Source organism: Crotalus tigris, unplaced genomic scaffold (assembly GCF_016545835.1).
Source record: "Crotalus tigris isolate CLP2741 ecotype Arizona unplaced genomic scaffold, ASM1654583v1 scf7180000017685.4511686, whole genome shotgun sequence".
Classification (NCBI taxonomy): domain Eukaryota; kingdom Metazoa; phylum Chordata; class Lepidosauria; order Squamata; family Viperidae; genus Crotalus; species Crotalus tigris.
In genome coordinates, this window is record NW_024096565.1 from 3,820,630 (window position 1) to 3,843,966 (window position 23,337).

Below are 23,337 nucleotides of genomic sequence, written 5' to 3' on the forward strand. Positions count from 1 at the left end.
GCAAAATATAATTTAATAAGCAAAGGATTGCCACTTATTTCATTAATTGTTTTACTTATGTATACTAATTTATCACACATTTTAAGCACACAATGGGAGGACCTTATAACAATATATTACATATACCGTAAAATAATTAACAAATTATAAGTGACAGAAAAGGGGAAATGTTTTAGTAATAAAAATGTCACACTACCACTGTAAAAGCTAGACATTACGCCAGTGATGGTGAACCTTTTAGAGACCGAGTGCCCAAACTGCAACCCAAAACCCACTTATTTATTGCCGGGTGCCAGGTGGGCGTGGCCCACTGAGTGGGCGTGGCTGTAGTGGTCATGGCAGACTGGGTGAGTGTGGCCAAGGTGGGCGTGGTCACCTCAATGTTGCTCATGGGGATGGATGCCTGTGGGGGCTGGGCAGGGTTGGGGGAGATCCAGGGGGTCTCTGGCAGGTGGGGTGGTGGGTAGGGGGCTCATCCTGTGGGGTGAGGCGAGGCAGGGTGGGCGTGCCATTATCTCAGGGCAAGGCAAGGCAAGGCAGGGGCCAGGACAGCTACTGCCTGACACCATCGGCCCCCACACACAGAGGCCAGTGAGCGAATGGGGGCCAACAGTGTCCATCAGCAGCCACAGCCTGCCGGCCCCTCGACCGGCACACTCTGGGGCTCCACAGCCCGCCACCAGCAGTTCAGAGAAGTGCCCACAGAGAGGGCTCTGAGTGTCGCCCCTGGCACGCATGCCATAGGTTCGCCACCACTGCATTACGCAGTGCCAATTTTCAACAATAAGTAACAATTGAAACAATAATATTAATATTTGGGCCCAGTGCTCTTTAACATCTTCATCAATGATTTGGACGAAGGGATAGAGGGGAACTCATCAAATTTGCAGACGACACCAAGCTGGCAGGAATAGCCAACACTCCAGAAGACAGGCTTAAGATACAGAAGGATCTGGACAGACTTGAACACTGGGCATTAACTAACAAAATGAAATTCAATGGTGAAAAAAGCAAGGTTCTACATTTAGGCAAGAAAAATCAAATCCACAAGTACAGCATAGGTGGTACCATGCTCAATAGTAATAACTGTGAGAGGGACCTCGGAGTCCTAGTAGACAATCACCTAAATATGAGCCAGCAGTGTGCTGCAGCTGCCAAAAAGGCCAACACAGTGCTAGGCTGCATTAACAGAGGGATAGAATCAAGATCACGTGAAGTATTAATACCACTCTTCAATGCCTTGGTAAGGCTACACTTGGAATACTGCATCCAGTTTTGGTCACCACGATGTAAAAAAGATGTTGAGACTCTAGAAAGAGTACAGAGAAGAGCAACAAAGATGATTAGGGGACTGGAGGCTAAACATATAAGGAACGGTTGCTAGAATTGGGTATGTCTAGTTTAACGAAGAGAAGGACAAGGGGGGACATGATAGCAGTATTCCAATATCTCAGGGGCTGCCATAAAGAAGAGGGAATTAAGCTATTTTCCAAGCACCTGAAGGCAGGACAAGAAGCAACGGGTGGAAACTCATCAAGGAGAGAAGCAACCTAGAACTAAGGAGAAACTTCCTGACAGTGAGAACAATTAATCAGTGGAACAGCCTGCCTCCAGAAGCATAAATGCTCCAACACTGGAAGTTTTTAAGAAGAGACTGGACAGCCATTTGTCCGAAATGGTGTAGGGTTTCCTGCCTGAGCAGGGGGTTGGACTAGATGACCTCCAAGGTCTCTTCCAACTTTACTATTATTATTATTATTATAATAAGAAATGTAGATTTTAAAAAAATCATTCTGAAAGAGGTAATTATATTTGGGTAGCATAATTCTTAATGCATTTGAAAACAGATTAAAAATTCAAAAGGGCATGCTGTCTATATCAAATGAGATCAAATAGTCTATAGAACTACAGATTAACTAAAATTACAGATTTACTTAAAAACTACTTTAATGTTGGAAATATTAAGTATTTATATTCCACTTTTATCAAAGATTTTTCAGCAATATAAAAAATGAAAGGTAAATATATTTACAATACCATATAAAATTATGATTTATGAAGTTAGTATATTTTTTAAAAATGAAAGTAAAAAAAAGGTTTTTAAATGCCTGAGCGAATGAAATTTATTTAATTTGACACTTACCAAATGCAAAACAGGAAGGAATTCCTGAACTGAGGATCAACCAATGATTCCACCATATGGAAAAACGTTTTCTTAAATATATGGGTCCCATGTTGTTTAAACATTTTGCACTCCATTGAAAAACAATGAGGCAGCTATTTAAATTCTTTCAAGACTAATGAAATATTCTGCATGATAGCAATACTGTCAAAATAAGACCGCACCATTTAGAACAACTTGAAGTTTGTAGGTGTCTTCAAAAATATCAATTACAGAAAGCTGTGACTACATAATAGTAGACTCATATACAGTGCTAAATTATGGCTTGTTCAACCACAGTTTATTGGATAAACCACAGTTGTCTAGCTTCATGATATACATCAGACATGTCAAACTCGCAACATCACGTGACGTCATGCAACGTATCGGGACAGTTTTGCCATTGCTGGCATTGGGGTGGGCGCGGCTTCCGGATGACGCATCCGGCCCGCAGACCAGTAGTTTAACACCCCTGATATACATTAAGGTAAAAATCATCTATACACAATATAGTGATTTGGAACCCAATAAATCACATTATGGCCTAATATAAAATGAAATCCAGATCATTCTCTCCTCCTAGGAGAAATCCAAGAATATCAACCAAAACTGATACAAAGTTCTCTAATATCTAATATAAGCTTATATAGTCTATAGTAGAGGTCCCCTGTGGAGAGAGGCTTTTCTGCAGACCGGAGGGTGCGTGGTTTGGTGTGCTGCCTGCATCCCGCAGATAGGGCTTTGCTTGTTTGTGCAGACCGGTTACTGGCATGCTGCGGCCCAGTACTGGTCTATGGACCGGGGGTAGGGGACCCCTGGTCTATAGAATCTATACAGTCTATAAACTTATAGATTAAAACCATCACCTTGCCTGAGGATCACGAATGGAGATGGAGCCAATCAAGTGACTGATTTGATTGTATTGCTGCTGCCAAGGGGGGTGAGCTTTATTGGGTTTTTATTATCTGATGGATTTTTAAAATTTTGTAAGCTGCCCAGAGTCATCAATGTCGAGTTCAGGGGAATATAATATAATATAATATAATATCATATAATATCATATCATATCATATATCATATCATATCATATCATATCATCTCATCTCATATCATCTCATATCATATCATATCATCATATCATATCATATCATATCATATAATAAAATGGCATGGCATGGCATGGCATATAATATCATATCATATCATAATAAAATAAAATAAAATAAAATAAAATAAAATTCACCATGATTGCAACGAGACTACATCAAGGAGCATCCTAAGGACTCAGAACATGTTATTTCAAAATGGATGAAACTCTATATTATTATAACTTAGACTGCTCTTCTTCCTAGATACAATGTTTGCTCAAGACTTCAATTTTATCAAGACGGAAGCTTCAATTTACAAACTTTATCTAACCTATTTGTTAAATAAGCCCCAGTTGAAAACCACAATCACTTTTCCTGATCCAGTTTTATCTAATCTATGTTATGCAGTCAATCCTTTTCTTACAAATTGCACATTAACTGGTAATTATTTCAAACAAACTAGTTTTCAGAAAATCACTATTCATACAAGTATGTAATTTTAAAACAAAAACAAAACCTTAGTTTGACAAGAATGTCAAATGGAGCATTACATTTATAGATTTTATAAAGGGCTATTTAGGAAAAATAATGCTTTGGGGCACTTTTGCAGAAAATGTACATGTTTGTGTATCTTATGTATAAATAAATAAAAGAACAAATAAAAGGGGCATTCTTATGACCTCAAACCATGCATACAAATGAATAAATAAAAATTTCTTTTTCTAACCCATTTTGGAGATTATTAACCACCTTGTATTTGGATACTTTAAGCATCCCCCACTTGTCTTGCATTCATAAGTGAAATCAAAAACTATTTTGCAACTGAAAAGCAATTCCTATAATACTACAGCACTTCTTCACTCACTGAAGTTAGAGAAACTGCTGTCTATCTAACTGGATAATACATTGTTGTATCAATTTCTTCCCTTGTGCCATTATTCTACTGAACACCTAATTCTCACAGAACTGCCTAATATCTATGTATCTTTACCCATGTTGTATGGTTCTAGTATTATTATACTTTTTATCTTCTTTACTACCCCTCTTATTGGTATTATGATGATGATGATGCACGTACAGTGAGAACTTCTGCACCGGAGACAAATTCCTTGTGTGTCTAACCACACTTGGCCAAATAAAGTATTCTGTTCTATTCACATAAGCATAATTTATCAAAGAATTGAGGATTATGTATAATTTGCATAAAAAATATTTCCCAAGAATTACCTATGCAACATAACATCTAATGAAAACTTTAGAAGTCATATACACATTTTTAAAAATGTGTGTGTACACATACACACATATCTATGTGTTACTTATGAGGATATTTTTAAAACAGCACACAGGGTACACACTAAATCCTTCTTTCAGGTTAGCAATTTTTCCCTATTTGCTAAATAAAGAAATATTCCCTGCTGAGGCCAAATGATTGGTTTCCCTATAACTCTAGAGACCTTAGCTATCAGTCCCTTTAAGAAACTCTGACATTTTAACCTGCTGGGCTCACAGCACCCTTGAGGAGACTTTACTTGCAGTTTTACTTCTGATGCTGCTGACCACTAATACTGACTCCATAGATAATGGATTTCAATAACAGTTTCCTACAGGTTAACACTTTTGAGCTGCATTGTGATACAGCTTTAATTAAGTTAATACATGATGGTCACAGTTTGGTAGGAAGTTTTTAATAAGTGCATACAGTAATAAAAATGTTGGTGCTCGTCTATACAACAGTTTCAGTGCAAGTTTACAATTTTACAAATATAACACAAATATATTTGTAAACTTGTAAACTATACATAGTTTACAATTTTACAAATATAATCCATTCTGTGGATTTGTGACATGTTCAATTTCTTTTTTAACAAGTAAACTCACTGTATTAATTTACTAACAAAAATATATGTACTGGCAATTTCATGAGTGACATGGTTTTGGCCCTCCTAGGTTTACCTGGCTTACAAAACAGCCAACTGCACAAGGATTGGGGGCAGGCTATGGTTCAGAATACCTTTGGCTGGGAAAGATTAATACATTTATTTGACCTTAGAAGAAAGGTGGATAATATTAAATAGCTTAATGCAGGAGTCCCCAACCTCCGGGTTGTGATCCACTACTGGGCCATAGCGTATTCGGAATCGGGTTGTGCAAGTAGCAGCCCAGCACGCACACACAAATGTACAGCTCAAATTGCACAAGTGGAGGGCTGGCACGTGTGCACATGCACACATAGCTCAATGTGCACAAGTCGAGCTGTGCATGTATGCATGCCCACCACTTGCACAAGTTGAGCTGCGAGGCATGTGTGCATCAGTTCACTACTCCTTTCCCCCCGACTGGGCTGCCAAGCCACAAAGATTGGGGATCGCTGACTTCATGAAAAGATAAACTTTAGTGCTTGCACTTAAAGCTGTATATAAGTCTCATAAATAAATAAATAAATAAATAAATAAACTGTACTTTAAAGAATAAACTTATGCAGCCATTTATAATCTTAAGATAATAACAAAATTGTAGATAGAAAGCATATCAATTCTCTAAATAAATTATGGTATATAAATTAATAAAATTAAAGGATTCCAATTGTCACACTTTTACTCTGCCATTATAGAATCTGAGATTGTATGTTTTCAAATATGGACTTTCTTTATAGTGTTTTAAGTTTTAAAGATTTTGGATAACTGCTTACTTGCATACTAAAATGAATGCGGAAAATAATTATTTCAAAATCCCAAACCTTGACAGACAGTACAGAGAAAAGTATCAGAAATCAGCATGGAAGCTATTTTAATATATTTCTTGATTAACTCATGGCCCATCCACTTTTCCCACAGACATGTACTAACATGTCATAATCGTCATAATTCATTACCCCCACAGCTAACACACAAAGCTCCTTGATTAGTACACAACTCCCAGATGATCATTACTAATACTAAATAATTCCCTTCAGCCTCCTGCTATTAAGACTACGGACTCTCCAATTAAATATAATGTTGCTGATTAAACATGTTAACCATATTTCTGCCAGGAATTCTATTCTCCTTACTACTATCCAAATAAGGGTGGGAGGGATGTCCATGGATGGCAATTCTCAAAATACAATGCAGTCATTTAATTAAAATCAATATCAACATAAATATTTGATAAGAAAGATTAACAGGGAAAATGGCATTAAATACAAAAAAACCCCTGCAAACTTGCTTCTTTAAAAGTAGAATCACATACTTATTTGAAGCAGTGTTTATATTTCCATTTTTGATAGGATTTTTTTTAATGATAAACTGAAAACATAATGAATCAGATTTCAAAGGAAATTGATAAATCAGTATGGTGTTTCACTGCCTTGAATTTTTTTTAAATTTATATTTATTGAGAATTTTATATAGAGTAAGAGACAAATCTAAAGGAAAATGGATGGATGGATAAATGGATGGAAAGAAGGAAAAAAGAAAAGAAGGAAGGTTTTGAAGTATGATTTTCAACCTACTTCTCACCAGATATTAACAAATCTATTACTTTCTTCCCTCTTAATTCTTCCAGATATCCTTTCAGTCCCTTATTTAATATTAATTTGTTTCAATTATTAAATTTCCATAAATCACCATTTCACTTTTTATTCTTCTTTTAGCAACATGCCCATAGAAGGATTCCAGTCTTTCAAACAAAGCACTTGTTTTCTCCCTGGCCAGACAAGTCAGTTTTGCCAGTTCCACTAGTTCTGACATTTTTACAATACAGTCCTCCACTGTAGGAACTTTAATACTCTTCCATCTCTGGGCATATGATAATCTTGCTGCTGTTACCAGTCTTGAATTAAAAGCTTCTGTCTTGACTTATTATTCAATGAACAATTTAATATATATTGCTGTTTACTGCACTTTCATTTAGTGGATCCAGATGCAATAGAGAAAATTCAAGTTGGACCTCAATCCTACATATTGGAAAAGTCTGTTGTTTGGGAAAGCAATCTGGACAGTAAGTGATGCTTTTTCTAAAAGAAAATCCAAAATATCTCAATTCATGCTTCCTGTTTGAATTCCAGGGTAGAGAAGGAAGGCACCAGGGAAATGATAAGGTTAGTGAGACACACATGCATCTCATGTTTGAGATCATGATAAGAGAAGGAAGATGGAGAAAATGTACCGTACTACAAAGATTGACAGGGTGAAAGTCAAACTGAGGGTGGTGGCAACAGCAACAGAACCAGAGAGTCCCAAAGCCCAAAGCCACTCAGTCTTGCCATGGTTCAGTTGAAGCCTGTTCTCTTTATAGACCCTCCCAGCCTCCAGCACTAGGATAGGATGTTCACATCACATAATTTGCTAGGAACAGAGATGTACATGATATCTCATCCCATCACAATGGATGAACTCACCCAGCAGTCTCATATAGCTGTTAAATAGGAGAAGGGGAGCACCGACCCCTGCAACACCCCCACATAGTAGGGGCTGAACACAGGATCTCTTCTTCCCAATCATCATCGACTGGAATTGGCCCCAGAGAAAGGAGGTGAATCAGCCCAACCCGTGCTTTCCATCTCCAATTTCTGAGGTTATCCATAAGGATACTATGGTTGATGGTATCAAACTGCTGAGAAGTCAAGCAAAGCAAGAAAGGGATTCACCACCATCTTCCCACCCACACCAGAAATCAGCCAAAAGCACAACTAAAGCAGCTTCTATTCCACACCCAGGTTTGAAACCTAACTAAAAAGGATCCAGATAATCCATTTCATCCAGGGTCCTCTGAATCTATTGTACAACATTACCCAAAAAGTGGAAACTGGATACTGAGTAAAAAAAAAAAAAATCCGATAGCAAGAGGTAATTATAAAACACTGAGTATCAAGGCATAAAGAATAGAATAGAAAAATAGAAAATCGGGATGAAAGTCATAACCTGAAACAATAATAGTTTCTCCAGTAAAACTAATCTATACAAACACACTTGTGTTTTATCATTATCTTCTTTAGTTATGTAAAAATTTCTCATAAACATACTTTCTTCCACCATAATGCTAAAGTCACTTATGCAATAGCAGTAGCAGTAGCACTTAGACTTATATATCACTTCATAGTGCTTTACAGCACTCTCTAAGCCAGAGTTTCCCAAACTTGACAATTTTAAGGCATGTGGACTTCAACTCCCAGAATTCCACAGCCAGCAACTGAGTTGAAGTCCTCATGCCTTAAAATTGTCAAGTTTGGGAAACACTGCTCTAAGCCAACACTCTCTAAGTCAAACTGCTGGCCCACAGGCCAGTTTCATCATACCAAAGCCGCCCCCACCCCATTGTCGGCAATGCAAAAAGAGTTGCGACACGTCGCGACACGTCACATGACATGGCAAATTTGATACCCATGCTCTAAGCGGTTTACAGAGTCAGCATATGCAACTATCCTAAACTGAAGCTGGAAAGCCCAACTTGCCAAATATACATAACTATTTAAAATATGTTGCTGTTATTATGTCTCATAATTAAACAGTTCATTCTTTTTAAAAAAGTTAAATTTGTACTTTAATAGGTCTAACAGTTTGGTTTGATATAAATATGATGGAGAGAAAGCAATTAATGATGCATGATCTCATTATTTATTAAATTCCTGTATTAGAGCAAGATGCCTCAGCAGCATATATTAGAAGCTATTAACGGCAAGTGAATACAAGTGAGCAATTAGAAAACATAACTGTAAAAAAAATATATGAAATTTTGATAAGCTCTTCCCAGAGGTCTTCTCATCTTTGCCTATGCTGGTGCATTTCATTTAATTTACCTGATTGTTAGCTTCCAGTTTGTTCAGCTGGAAATCACAAACAAACACTAATTACTTTGACATCAAAGTCATATTGTCCTTACCACCTCCCCAGACAGCAGGGATAAATTATAAAGGGTAGACATGATAATAACTTGATAAATGATGAGTCACATCACCTCTTTGTCAATCATCCATGAGGGCTCACACAAGATACCACTCAATCTCATTACTAAATCCTAAAACTACAATGACAATACACACCAGGAATTTTATTTCAAACAGCAAGGCACCATGCTGGATACAATCCAACAGATGGCTGATAAATTTTTACAATATTTTACATTTCTCTAAAAATATTCAAACATGAGAGGAAAAGAACATAGTGGAAATCACAAATTACTTGTTGCACAAATATATAACATTTTGCAAATTATGATGTTCAAAATTTTCCAAGTTATATTTTTATTCTTGGAGTTCATCCTATAAAGTGCACTTCATACATTCTATGATATATTCCACAAATGTTATTCCTAGGCTATTGCTATTGAATTTTCTAAAATAAAATGTTCTCTTTCTGACTCAAAATTATTTTGAAACAATTTAAACAAGAACTAAAGCACATTTATGTTCCTTTCATTCTGCTATCCATTATGCTCATATGTTTCTTTCCTTTTGTATATTGTTAGGTCTAAATTATATTTTAGACCAAACTGTTGCATTTCTAGTAATAAGGCTTTCCTAAAACTAAGTTCCACCCCTACTGTGGCAATCCTGATTAAAAGAAGTTTAAATGATCACGCTTCTTCTGTGGTCAGCACCAACCCTCCCCCCCAATATTGCCACTAGTATTTAATTCAAGCCAAGAAAGAACAAATGTTTATTCAAAGCAAATCAAATCAAAGGAATATCATTAGTATTCTTAGAGAAAATATCCCCACTTTTTAGAGAGGGCGGACTACTAAGTTTGTTTGTCACTGCTGTAAAAGAATGGAAGTTGCTTCTTTAATTATTAATTATATTTCATTTTTTATTTTTCTATCTACACTGGTTTTTAAATTTTGATCATATTTTTTATTTTACAACATTCCTTTCTATATGTTCATTTGTTTATGTAAAAATTAAAAAAAATGCAAAAAAGAAAGTTCAACCAAATAATAAAATGTAATCCAAAAAGAAATTCCCACTCAAAATAATTTCTGAAGTAACATATTTCAGCTTCTGAAAAATTGTAACAATCTTAGTGAAATATAATAAGCCCCTGGGAGCATAATAATTAACTGGAAAGCATGCAGTTTTGTTAAATTTACCAATACAGAGCCTTAGTTCATGCAACAATGGGCTGCATTACATTACTTGGCAGACAAAATTTAGCAAGGACTATCATCTATTTATCAATTTGTTAAATATTTATGAAGATTTTATCTATTCACATCAATATTTGGATTTCAAAGTAAACTTGCCACTAATAACATGGACAATTCCTATGCATCCCTTGAATACGCTTGATTTTCAAATATATTACTGTCCTGGTGCATGAAATCTGACTTTAAGATCTAGCTTTTAACTGTACTCTACTTTCTTTAAAAAATGTTTGCTTAAAAAATATCTTTATGTTATTGACTTGGTGGAAAATTCATATGTACAGTAAGTATAAATTATAATGTCCCTAGATAGGACTTTAGGAAGGTCTTGAAGATGCATATAACATCTCTAGTACTACCTGTCTAGTAAACACATGGTAGAGAGTATGTTATATACATATTAACCTCAGAAATTATTTTTCGTAACAGGCTTCCTAAGATGTTGTCTCCTCTCTCAGCTTTCTAAGCTCTCCCGTTCATATCTAGTGTATAACCTGTGTGGGTTTATCGTTTGTATGGTAGCAGTGGCAACATAAAGCACTACTGTATTATTCAATAGCCTGATGGCAATAATTCCACAAGTGGTTTATTTTTTTAAATGTCCTCTCTTACTCTATAATTAGTACATATTGATGTTGAAAATGTGAATGTCTATTATTTCAATATTGTTGAAATGTGGAAATTAGCATTAGCCCTATGAAGAATTCAAAGGTGCATTTAAAGATAAATATAAACTTTCTATCATGATTTGAATCTCCCATCTCATCATATTCTTTGTTAATAGAATTTTGGATATCTCAGCATCCTTTTCAAACTACATTTGTTTAAATAAAAATGACTTATGAAATGATATTTCCTTATGGAGGGATCCTATTAAAATGTAGATTAAAATAATGGCAAATATTCATTGAGTATTTGGATGGCATCAACACAGATAATAATCTAGAAAGTAAAGTTACAACAAATAATGGGTACTTACAGCATTTGAATCCACATCACTGTGTATGGCAACTGTTTTAATTCCCATCTTCTTGCATGTTTTAATTACCTAGTCGGAGTGAGGAGGGGAAAATTGTTTCTTTTAGTTAAATGCTTTAAGTAAAAATCAAAGAACTACAAAATAACTACAATTTTGAGATGTTACTTACCCTACAGACAATTTCTCCTCTGTTTGCAATAAGAATTTTGTCAAAGGTCTAGCGAAGGAATGAGGAAGAAAAAAGTATTCTTCATAAATATAATGTAAACAGAGATACCTACACTTACATTTGGCCTCATTCAATAAATACAAGAGTGTGAAATCTAATCATTAAATATATTAAAAATGATTATTTACAAAATGTGTTATGATTTCATAGAAATAAAACTGACCTAAGAATGGTAAACAGACTTAAAACAAACTTGTGCATTCTCTTTTTTAAAATCTTTATTTATTTAGTTAAGGAGAACAAAAAGAAAAAATTTTAAAAAGGAAAAAGAGGACAAAATTACCAAAATGTATATGAATGTATGTATATGAACAAAAATATTTACACAATAATTTCAGTAATGGATGCCATATTTTGTAATAATCTATACATTACCCATATATGTAAGCAATTAATTTGTAAGTTGCAAGTAACTTCAGGTCATTGCAATTGGGACAATAAATATAGTTTTCCAACACTGAAAGACTAGTCAGTTAACACTAAGAATATAGCAGTTCTATTGTTTGTATATTCTTTTTATAGTCCCAAGAGAACATAAGCCATAATACAGTCCTGTGTCTGTAATAAGACATTAGCAGAGAGATGGATGTCCCTATCATATCTAACCTATGTAAATGCAACACCTTATTAACCAAAATAATCTTCAATCTGTGCATGAATGAAACAACAGAAGCTGATTTTAAATCAATAAATATTAATTCATAGGGAAAAATAAATCTGATTTCATTTAATTTAAACAAATCTTACAAATGAAAATAAATACAGTTAACATACTGTAACTGCAGCCATGAATTAAATGACTTGTCCCTACTGTTGCACTAAAAATTACAGGTCAGAATGATATTTAAAGTCTGAGGAAACTACACTTCTCCTTGAAGTCTTAGGACATATACTTTGGTATAACTCTTTAATGTCCTAAAAAAATAAATATAAGCTATATATCAGAAAACAAGTCCACATAAATAATTACCTTTTCATTTGGATTATAAACTGTTGAGTGAAAGCCACGAGAAGTGATAAGGCACCATCTATATCCTGCGACCTGTACAATATTCTGCAAAGGACAGAAAATAAATGAAATTACTATTAATCACACATCTTGGGAAAATGCTACTTTTTACCAGCTGTATGACAAAATAAGACAAAACAATTCACCAGCTTCTGAAAATGGTTTGTATATCATACAAAAATTAATAAATATTAAATATTTATTAATATTTATTAAATATTAAATAATGGAAATATTGTTTTTAAAAATGCCAGGTATTATAACGAACTTCTACATCAGATTAATGATTAAACATAAAATAATCTCAGAATAACAGAGTTGGAAGGGACCTTGGAAGTCTCCTAGTCCACGCAGGACACATTATACCATTTCAGACAAATGGCTGTCCAATCTCTACTAAAAAAAACCTCCAGTGATGGAGCACCCACAATTTTTGAAGGCAAGCTATTCCACTTTTAATTGTTCTGTCAGGAAGTTTCTCCTTAGTTTCCTCCTTAGTTGCTTCTTTCCTTGATTAGTTTCCACCCTTTGCTTCTTGTCCTGCCTTCAGGAGCTTTGTTTGATTATCTTTTCCAAGATCATCCCAGGTATTGATGTCAGGCTAATTGATCTGTAGTCTCCTAGAATAGATCCATTTATTTCTCTTTTTTAAAGATGGGAACCACATTAGCTCTTTTCCAATGCTCTGGTAGTTCTCCAGTGTTCTATATCTTTGAAACATATGGTTCAATAGTTCCAAGATCACATCTGCCAGCTCCTTCAGAACTCTGGGGTGTAATCCATCTGGTGGTAGACAGATATTCTCTTACCATTTTCTTGCTTATTTTAATTTGTAGTCCTAGTTTGTCTTTTATGGTTCTGTTTTTGGTAGGTTGAACTATTTTTTTCTTTTGCGAGAAGACAGATGCAAAGAAATAATTAAGCAGCTCTGCTTTCTCCTTGCTGTCTGTCACTTCCTTGCCATCTTTTCCCATTAGTGCAGGGATGTCAAACTCAATTTCACTGAGGGCTGCATCAGCATTGCGGTTGCCCTGGGGGGGACAGGTGGGTGTGGCCAGAGTGGGTGCAGCCTACTGGGTGGGCGTGAATGGAATGGGTGTGGCCTACTGGGTGGGCATGGCCAGCTCTACATCGTTCCGTCAAGGGTGTCTGTGGGGGCCTGGGCAGGAGTGGGACAGATCTGAGGGTCTCTGGCAGAAGGGGGTGGGACCGAGGCAAGTGCCAAGGCATGGTCCACTGGGGCAAGTACCAAGATGGCCACCACAAAATTGTACATTGGCTCCCGGCTGGCCTGGGCCAGGACCAAGGAAGCGGGGGCCATTCCCTCACTGTTTCTAGGATGGCTTCCCGGGCCACATGAAACCACTTCGCGGGCTGCATCCGGCCCCCAGGCCTTGTGTTTGACATGTCTGCATTAGTGTATCGTTTCCTTGCCTTTTTTTGTTTTTTACAAGTTGAAAGAAACTTTTTTTTAGTATTTTGTTGCAAGTCTTAGTTCATTCTGAACCGTAGCTTTCCTGACTTCATCTTTGCAGATTTGGGCTCTATACTCCTTAGTTATGTATCCCTCTTTCCATTTTTTATACTTGCCCTTTTTGTCTTTCAATTCATCAGAGAGTTCTTTATGCAATCATGCTGCCTTCTTCTTGGATTTCTTACTTTTCTTTCTAAGTGATATTGTGCTGGGCTTTTATAATCATATTTTTCAGAGTTTCCCAAGCTTCTTGAGTTGTTTTCCCCTTAAGATTTTCATCCATGGAATTCTTCCAAAGCATTTTTTAAGTTTGTTGAAATCAATTCTTTTAAAGCCTAAGACAGTAGTTTGATTTTGTTCTATTGCTTGTGTCTGCGTTATATTGAATTCCAATATGATATGGTCATTATTCCCCAAAGTTCCTGCAACTTCAACCCACTCTAGCATTTCTTCTCTGCTAGTAAAAATTAAGTTCAGAATAGCTGACCCTCTAGTTCCCTTCTCTTCCTTTTGGATGACAAAGTTGTCAGCTAGCTTTGTCAGGACCAGTTTGATCTCCCATTGATACACAATCTTGAAGTGATACCAATACATAATTTTATGGCTAATAATACCATAAAAATCCTATATTTATACAATAAAAATCTAAGTCCAGCAAGGATATTTCCACATTTATTTTATATCCCATGTTTGTTATTTTTATAAATAACTCAGGGCGATGAACATATCTAGTATACTTCCCCTCATAACAACAACCCTGTGAAGTAAGTTGGGCTGAGAGACTGGCCAAAACCACCCAACTGGCTTTCATGGCTAAGGTACTTTCTAGCATTAAATAACATTAAATAAGCGTATAAAAAAGAAAGATGGCTAATGCAAAAAAAAAATTAAATAACAAAACCAACATACCAGGATAAAATGCCAAATATAAAATTACTATGTGCAAAACAGAAGCTTCAACTCTCACTGTACGCATATACACAAACAACAACTTCGTGGCTATTTAAGGAAACCATTAATGTGATGCATCTGACCAAAATTAAATTAGACTACCTTTTTCCTTCAACCAAATTCTTCCTTACCCCACAAAAAAATGAGGCTGTATTAGTCAACTTCAAGTATCCTTTCTCCTTACATCCCTGCATTGGCCTCTTTTAAAGATAAAGGTGGCTAATTATATTATTTAGTTGTATAATATATTAACTTTGTGAAATTTATTAAAATGTTTTATAAATAATATTAAGTTAAGAGGGAGAACACTGACTTCTGACTAGATTTCTGTTAGGAATTTTAAAGGAGTGCAAAAACAGAACAGGGTGTGCTTTCAAGAATAGTTGTTGGGTGTTAGTGAAGACTGGCAGGTCACCCCAAACATCATGGCATGTCACCTTTGACCCATGTCATAGGTTCACCATCACAGTCATAGAAAGTATAATGGAAGGCAACAAGTTAGCCGTTCTATAAGGAGGGAGATTGGAAATATGGTACAGATTCCAATTTCTAGCTCACATACTAAGATCAGGTGACAGGATTCTGATGGCCTCAGGTTAATGCCAGAACTCTGCATAATAAAATTGTATTATGGCTTCCATAACAGAGACCTAAGTGGGTCACAACGATGACACAGTCCTGTCTGAAATCTGCTTGCACCAAAACCCATGGTGCCATGGCAATTATTGTTTATGACATCTTAGTTGCCACCAGAAACTGCCCACAAATGACTGGATGTGACTGCCTATAGCAGTGGTGGCGAACCTATGGCATGCGTGCCAGAGGCGGCACTCAGAGCCCTCTCTGTGGGCATGCATGCCATGCCCCGGAGATGGCAACTGTCCCTCTTCAACCAGCTGCCTGCTAACTTGCCGAGGTCTCACATGGCCGGATGCATCCTGGCACGGCTGGTTTCCCTCTCCCCGTCCCATCCCTCCTGACCTCACATGCTCTCCTTTTCCTGAGCATGACCCACTGCATCACCTCCTCAGCTGTTGGCCAGCCATACAGCTCAGAGGTGGCTTCTTTGAACTGCTGGCAGTGGGCTGTGGAGCCCCAGAGTGCATCAGTCGAGGGACCGGCAGGCTGTGGCTAATGACGAACACCTTCGCCCTCCCATGTGCTTGTTGGCCTGTGTCTGGAGGTCGATGGTGTCAGGCAGCAGCCGCCCCAGCCCGCCTTGTCTCGCCCCGTGGCAATTGGCAGCCCCGCCCTGCCTCACCTCATCCCGCAGGATGAACATCCTGCCTACCGCCCCACCTGCCAGAGACCCCCTGGATCTCCCCCAACCCTGCCCACCCCCCCACAGACGTCCCTCCCCACAAGCAACATTGAGGTGATCACACCCACCTTGGCAACACCCACCCAATCTGCCATGACCACCACACCATGCCCAGCCAGTGAGCCACGCCCACCTGGCACCCGGCGATAAATAAGTGGGTTTTGAGTTGCAGTTTGGGCACTCGTTCTCTAAAAGGTTCGCCATCACTGGCCTATAGGTTGCATGAGCCTTAGGGACAGGATAGAGTTGTTGCTCATAAGCATGTTTATTTCTCTATTCTTGATGTGTCTGAAGAATTGCATTCCACAATTCTGTTCAAGGCTACCTGGTCTCTTTTCGGGAAAAGTTAGGATAAAGTTGTTCCTACAAACTGCTGTGATATGTTTGCAAGGTTTTTGAGGGGAAAAAACACTCAGTGTGGACTCTACTTTGACAGGGATAATGTGGTGCATTGAGTGAGATTTTGAGGGATTATCTGGGATTCGTTTGAATATATTAAGACTGATGAAAAGGTGGCCACTGTGCCCCGTTCTAAAGAACTGCACTCTCAGTCTAGCCAATCTGAACAATTATCAACTAATCCTTAACAAAGGAGGATTCCCATCTTTTTGGCCACTTTGTGCTTAGTAGTGGTTTTGGAAACAAAAACAAAAGCAAATAATAACATTGGATGTTGGTGGCATAGTTCTCTGGAATCACCTTCAAATTCTGGCCCATCGGAATAGCTATCTCACTTTGCAAATCTTCCAAGGAGAAAGTGAAGCATAGGAAAGTTCATGAAATAAACTCTTGAGGCACTTCCCAGAGGGCTCCCTGAAAATTCTCCCTGAAAGTTCCACACTTTTGGTTTATATTGGAAGAAAGATTCTTTGCCTACTTTAGAAGAATGGATATTTAAAGTATCTAGTCTTGCAGAAATGGCAAAAATTTCTGCTTATTTAAAGGATCATACACAAGAAAGATATATTACTGTATGGGGAAGGTGGATAGATTATATTCAGAAAAAGTATGGAATTAAAAAGTTTTATTTATTTTATGAATGAATATCAAATATTATAGAGAATTGTTTTATAAGTTATGGAGTTAAAGGTTAATTATGATATTTTTTTTTCTTTCTCTCTTTTTTTTTTCTTTTTTCTTAATTATTATAATTTTCTTTTTTTTTTCTAACCCTGTATTCTGCTCTGGGAAGTGAAGGGAGGGGGGTGGGGGTGGGAGGGAGGGAGGGTAAGGGGGGGTTCTCTATTCTAAAATTTTATTGTATTTTTATAAATGATTGTATGTTTTAAAAAATAAAAATTTTCAATTAAAAAAAATAAAAAAAAAGAAAGTTCCACACTTTTTTTCTCTTTTTTGAAAGAAGTAGGGCATGTAAAACATAGAAAAGTGTTGCTGCAAGCATTAGCAGTGAGGAGACAGATATCTATTGGGTAGGAAGAGGAGATTTTCCTAAGGCCCCCAAAGGCAGATTTGATGATTTGGCAGGCCTCAACATTTCCTAAGGCAGGGGTAGGCAACCTTGGCTCTTTTATGACTCATGGACTTCAACTCCCAGAATTCCTGAGCCAGCCATGCAAGTCATAAAAGAGCCAAAGTTGCCTACCCCAGCCCTAAGGGGATGCAGTAGCCTACCAGTTAAGATGCTAGGCTTGTCAATCAGAAGCTGTTGAGACCCAAGCACCACATGACAGGGTGAGCTCCTGCCAACCTAGCAATTTGAAAGCATGCAAATGCAAGTATATAAATAGGTACCACTTCAGTGGGAAGGTAACAGCATCCTGTGCTCCTCAGCATATAGTCATGCCAACCACATGACCACAGAAGCATATAAGGTATAAAATGCTTCAGATTCAAAGCCAGAAGGTGACTCAGGTCTATGCATGCATGTTGCATTTATTGGTAATCCTTAAAGAAATTGCACTTTTTCTTAAGTTTCTACAGTAGCTGTACAATCCTAGAAAAATGCACATTTGATCTAAAGTGGTGATGACAGTACAACCAGCTGTTTCAGAGCTTTGAGAATTCCTGGTTCATTACTATAGCAGCCAGTCATAAAAAGCCTCAGATTCTCACATTCCAAGCTGCAAAACCCAGATCTTTTTTTGAGTTTGAACAGACTCATAATACAAGAACCCACCCACTTCTTATGACCACAGCTGAAGTGAAAAGAGAAGCAAAGCAAAAGTTGCTTGTGGATCATTTGGTCATTGGTCATTTCCAGCTCTTTGTGACAAGATTTACATTGTTTGTGTAGGATTGTTGCTTTCTATTTGTTTCTTTGTAAGTAAGTTTATATTTATGCCTTTAGCAATAGTGTGTAGGCACCTTGGTCTTCTCTTGGCTTTTTTCTTTGTTGTCTTTGATTTTTTCAAAGCATCAGTGAATCTTATTTTTCAAGCATTTCGTGAAACTTATTTTTGCATGATGTAGGACTTGCATGCAAGAGCAAATTCCTAAACATTTAACCTTTACTGTAGTGTCATTATTACTGCTTTTGATGAACATTATAGTTTTACTTCATTGAGCATTGAATTATTTGCTCTTCTTGGACTCTAATATATTCTTAGCAATTTTCTCCATTTAAAAGTATCTAAGAGTGCAACACAGTGCACTCTTTTCTTACATTATCAATAGAAGATTCCTTAAGTTGCATTTAATTTTATTTTCCAGAATGTCTGATTTTAAATTAATGATCAGATCTTATATATAGTATACATTTTAGGGTTGCCCTCTATGCATCTGTACCATTTGCATCAAATGTACAATAATAGATTTATTTACTGTTGTGTAAGGAATCTTATCAACTAGTTTTTAAAATGTCAGATGGTTTTATTTTGCCTTCTCATTTCTCAAACATTGATTTTGGTTTTAAAATTACAGGTTTCACTTCAAACTCCTTCATTTGATCTTTAAAGCAGCAACTGCTGAAAATCTGAGTCACATGTATGATGTTGCAAAGGAAATTAGTACTTTCATGATTTTCTTGCTTAATTATTTGTATTCAGCTTGCACATTAATCAAGATTTCAGGAACAGGCAGCATTTGGAACTTGATTTTCAGAAAGATGTCAAAACAGAAATCAATTAACCGTTCTTCAGGAGTCAGCTTATCTCTCTTCAGCTCAACAAAGGTTCTCCAATCCAGTTATACTTTACATTTGTATATCAGGAAAATATTTTAATGGAATTTCACTGAAGAAAGATGATTCAAGATATAGTTCACACTGTCACCATTTTTGTATTACTATTTTCAACAGAGCTTTTATACAACAAAATATTTCCAGAAATTTACTTATTTTCCTCTGCCACAACTTATGTCTTTTAATTAAATAATTTCAGTGTGTCATTGAGTTGAAGAATATAGTACTTTTGACATTTTACTATGTGGCAGGAAGAATAATCAGCTTCATCTGAACTTATATATTCTGAATCAAGAGGCTGTATATATAGTACATCACACAGTGGAATCACATGGCACCAAGAGTTTTAGTCTGAATAAAAGTTTGAATCTCCCATGCTGGCATGCCACAGACCACGGGTCCCCAACCCCCTGGCTGCGGCCCACTACTGGGCCTTGGCCCATTCGGAAGCGGCCTGCAGAAGCAGCAGGTGACTGTGCACACACACACACACACACACACACAGCTTCACTTGCACAAGCGAGTGTGCACATGCACGCAGCTTCAGGTGTGCCTGCCACTCGTGCAAATGGAGCTGCGTACTTGTGCTCAACTGCTGCTCAAGCATAACCATTCCCTCTCCCTTCCACCCATCCCCCATCGGTCTGCAAAGCCGGAAAGGTTGGGGATCGCTGCCATAGACCATGCTTCATCTGTATGAATATACAATTTGACCACTTCAGGAATTTCGCATTCTTAGTTGCCAATAGAAAAGTATATGAAAAAGCAAACAGTTTTTTGTTTCAAATGTGGAATGAATTATACGAATGAATCATTTTGAACTGAACAAAGTATGGAACATTTAGATTATTGCAGGGTTTAGCCTAAACAAAATCCAGAGGAATCACCAAGTCAAGCAAGGCTGGTGCACACTTCTCTTCTTCCCTCCTCACTCCCCTTAGTGGTTCTTAGCAAGCTAAATCCTACTGGTCCATCCACCTTCTGAACTTTCCAGGATTTCTTTCCTTCCTCCCATGGCCACCAATGTACTGGCCTATATACTTGTTCTATATCACCGGTGTCAAACTCGCCACATCACGTGATGTGTCACGACATATCACAACTTTTTTTGCATTGCCGGAGCTGGGGTGGGCGCAGCCTCCATATGATGCAATCGGTCTGTGGGGCGGCAGTTTGACACCCCGGTTCTATACTATGAATCTCAGCAATAAGCTTTCAGGAACAGAATACCCCATTTTCTACCTATAACCTGATTTTCTTCCCTTTCTTTCTTCCTTCCTTCCATATCATGTCACTTGTGCTGGCAGAGGAGGCATGCTGCGGGTCCCATCAGCCCAAGTATTCCAGCGGGGTCCAGGAGGAGGTCCTTCTCTGCTGTTGCTCCTGCCCTCTGGAACATTTTGTCCCCGGATATGAGGTTGGCCCCAACCTTCCTATCTTTTCATAAGGGCCTAAAGACATGGCTTTGCCAGTCAGCTTGGGGCGCCAGTGAGGAAACAGTGCAATCGAGGTGATTAATAGCAGATCCCATCCTCTGCCTCCACCCCCGCCCTCCCCATGTGTCTTTGGTTTTAATGTTTTGGTTTTTAACTTTTTATATTTTAGCTTACTGTAAGCTGTCCAGAGTTACCCTATGGTAAGATGGGCAGCCAATAAATTTTATAAATAAATAAATTTGACTTTCCCAGAACTTCTGTGGGCATCATGTAACACAATTTTAAATCAGCTTCTTTTAAACTGTTCTTAAAATGCAGCAACTAAAAAAACACTGGCAGCTACCTCACTGTAAAGTGAGCATCAAGTCATATGATAAATGCAATGTTTACCGAAAAACCACCCACCAACATTCAATCTTTTTAAGAATTATGGACAGGCTATGAATAATGTTTTGCATTCAGCATGCTTTTGCACCAAATTAAAAAAGACTTGTTCTTGCTATCCTCCCAGGGTCACTAGCCTCAGTTTGAGAAATACTGCCCTAATCCACTCAGTTGGGGAATTTTAAGTCTTTAGTGAAGGATTTATCCTTTCAGCTCAACTGTAGAAAAAACATAAAAGGGAATTTATGTCAAGAAATACAATTTTTATACACTCTGTGACAATACTGAAATATAGAGGACAACTGCTTAATTGTGGAATGTAGTACAAAGGGATAATTGTACTAGGAAAGAAAATAATTAGCCCATTTTCTAAGTACAAGTAGTCCTTGACTTATAACAGTTTGTTTAGTGATTGTTCAAAGTCACAACAGCACTGAAAAAAGTGACTTATGACCATTTTTTCAGTTAAAACCTTTGCAGCAGCCCCGTGATCATGTGATCAAAATTCAAATGCTTGGCAGTTGGTTCATATTTATGACTGCTGCTGTGTCTCAAGGTCACGTGATCACTTTTTGCAACCTTCTGACAAGCAAAGTCAATAAGGAAGCCAGATTCACTTAACAACCAGGTTACTAACTTATCTACTGCGGTGAGTCACTTAATAGCAGGAAAGGTCATAAAATGGGACAAAGCTCACTTAACAAATGTCTCACTTAGCAACAGAAATTTTGGGCTCAATTGTGGTTGTAAGTCAAGGACTACCTGTAATCTTTGCTCCTTTCCTTTTACTTCGATTTATTTGAGCAAATTCTCAATGTCATAAAATTGAAAATTAAATTTTTGGGTGAAATTGACTGTTGCTTTGCTTGATAAATAAAAATATTTCACAATGTCTTTGGTTTAACTAGCAAATCAAACATTTCCCAAGGATCCTTAATGAAACAATAAAGGTCAATTTAGTATTTAGCCAGAAACAAAAGCTGAATTCCATTTATTCAAGTCTCTCAGAATGAATCAATTTATCAAATACTAGGGATTTGTTATAGTGCTCTTTCTGCAAAATAGTGGATTTTTAACTTTACCAATGTATATATTATACACATTAGTGTATATAACTGCCTCACATAGATATGATCCGTGAATGTGAAAAGATGTGATAGATATGTTCCCAACAGTACTTGGGAACACAGAAATGGCAGCAAGACAGCTAAGGGAAGAAAAAATGACAATTACAAAAGAAATTCTTGAGCTTTCAAGTTTCTGTTACATTAGCTTACAAGTTATTTTTTAAAAAATCTAGAAATCCAAGTAATTCTTGTTTCCTGATTTTTTTCAACTTCATAGAGCTTCATTGAAGAGGACGTTAAAGACCTATTTTAAACAGATTTGTATCTTAAAAGAACATGTAGGATTTGAAGTATGATTAGATATAAATTCTGGACCATCTCTCCAGTCCATTCAGCAACTTTCAATTTTGTGCCATAGTTTCATTCCAGCATTTTAAAAAAAAGCTTTTCTTCCTGGTCATTTCTTTTCAAAGTTCTGAGAAGTTACAGCCCAGATCATGCTTAACTCAGAGAAGCTTACTTTCAGCAGCTATATATTATTTGGGCTTTGAAATGTTTCAAATCTTTCTTGAACTATTAAAAGTATATTTATACATATTTGGATTCCTCCCTTCCCCCCCCCCCAAAGTTTTATAGTTTAGAATTATATGAGTTCAACTCCTAAACTATACCTGATTATTCTGTGCTCTAGTATTTAAATGAATATCAAGATGACAACCAAGAATACCCTCCCTTCTCTTTCCCATTAATCTAGCATTAGAACTTGTTGCTTGTATAATTTAATTTTCGGAACTGGCAGTAAAGCATACAAATATATTGTACGTATAGTGTACATCAATTTTATAGACATTTCTATTCCTAATCTCATTTCGTTAATGCTCAAGTTTGTTGTGTTGTCTAAACTAGTCACAAAGTCTCGTTAGTAATTTCAATAAATAAAGGATTGGTCCTTAGCTTATATTCTGACTTTTTCATTT

General features: G+C 37.0%; 1 protein-coding gene across 3 annotated transcripts in view; it reads right to left on the reverse strand.

Moving 5' to 3' along the window:
• Positions 1-23,337, reverse strand: part of PCCA (propionyl-CoA carboxylase subunit alpha) — a 243,730-nt gene that overhangs the window by 214,849 nt on the left and 5,544 nt on the right. For all 3 annotated transcript variants that reach the window (XR_005556076.1, XM_039337756.1, XM_039337758.1), the window contains exons 2-4: positions 12,550-12,633; positions 11,520-11,567; positions 11,351-11,419 (exon numbers count right to left, since the gene is read on the reverse strand). Coding sequence is in view for 2 of the 3 variants with exons in the window: in XM_039337756.1 (XP_039193690.1) it covers positions 11,351-11,419; positions 11,520-11,567; positions 12,550-12,633 (201 nt within the window). In the remaining variant the exon portion in view is untranslated. The remainder of the gene's footprint in view (positions 1-11,350; positions 11,420-11,519; positions 11,568-12,549; positions 12,634-23,337) is intronic.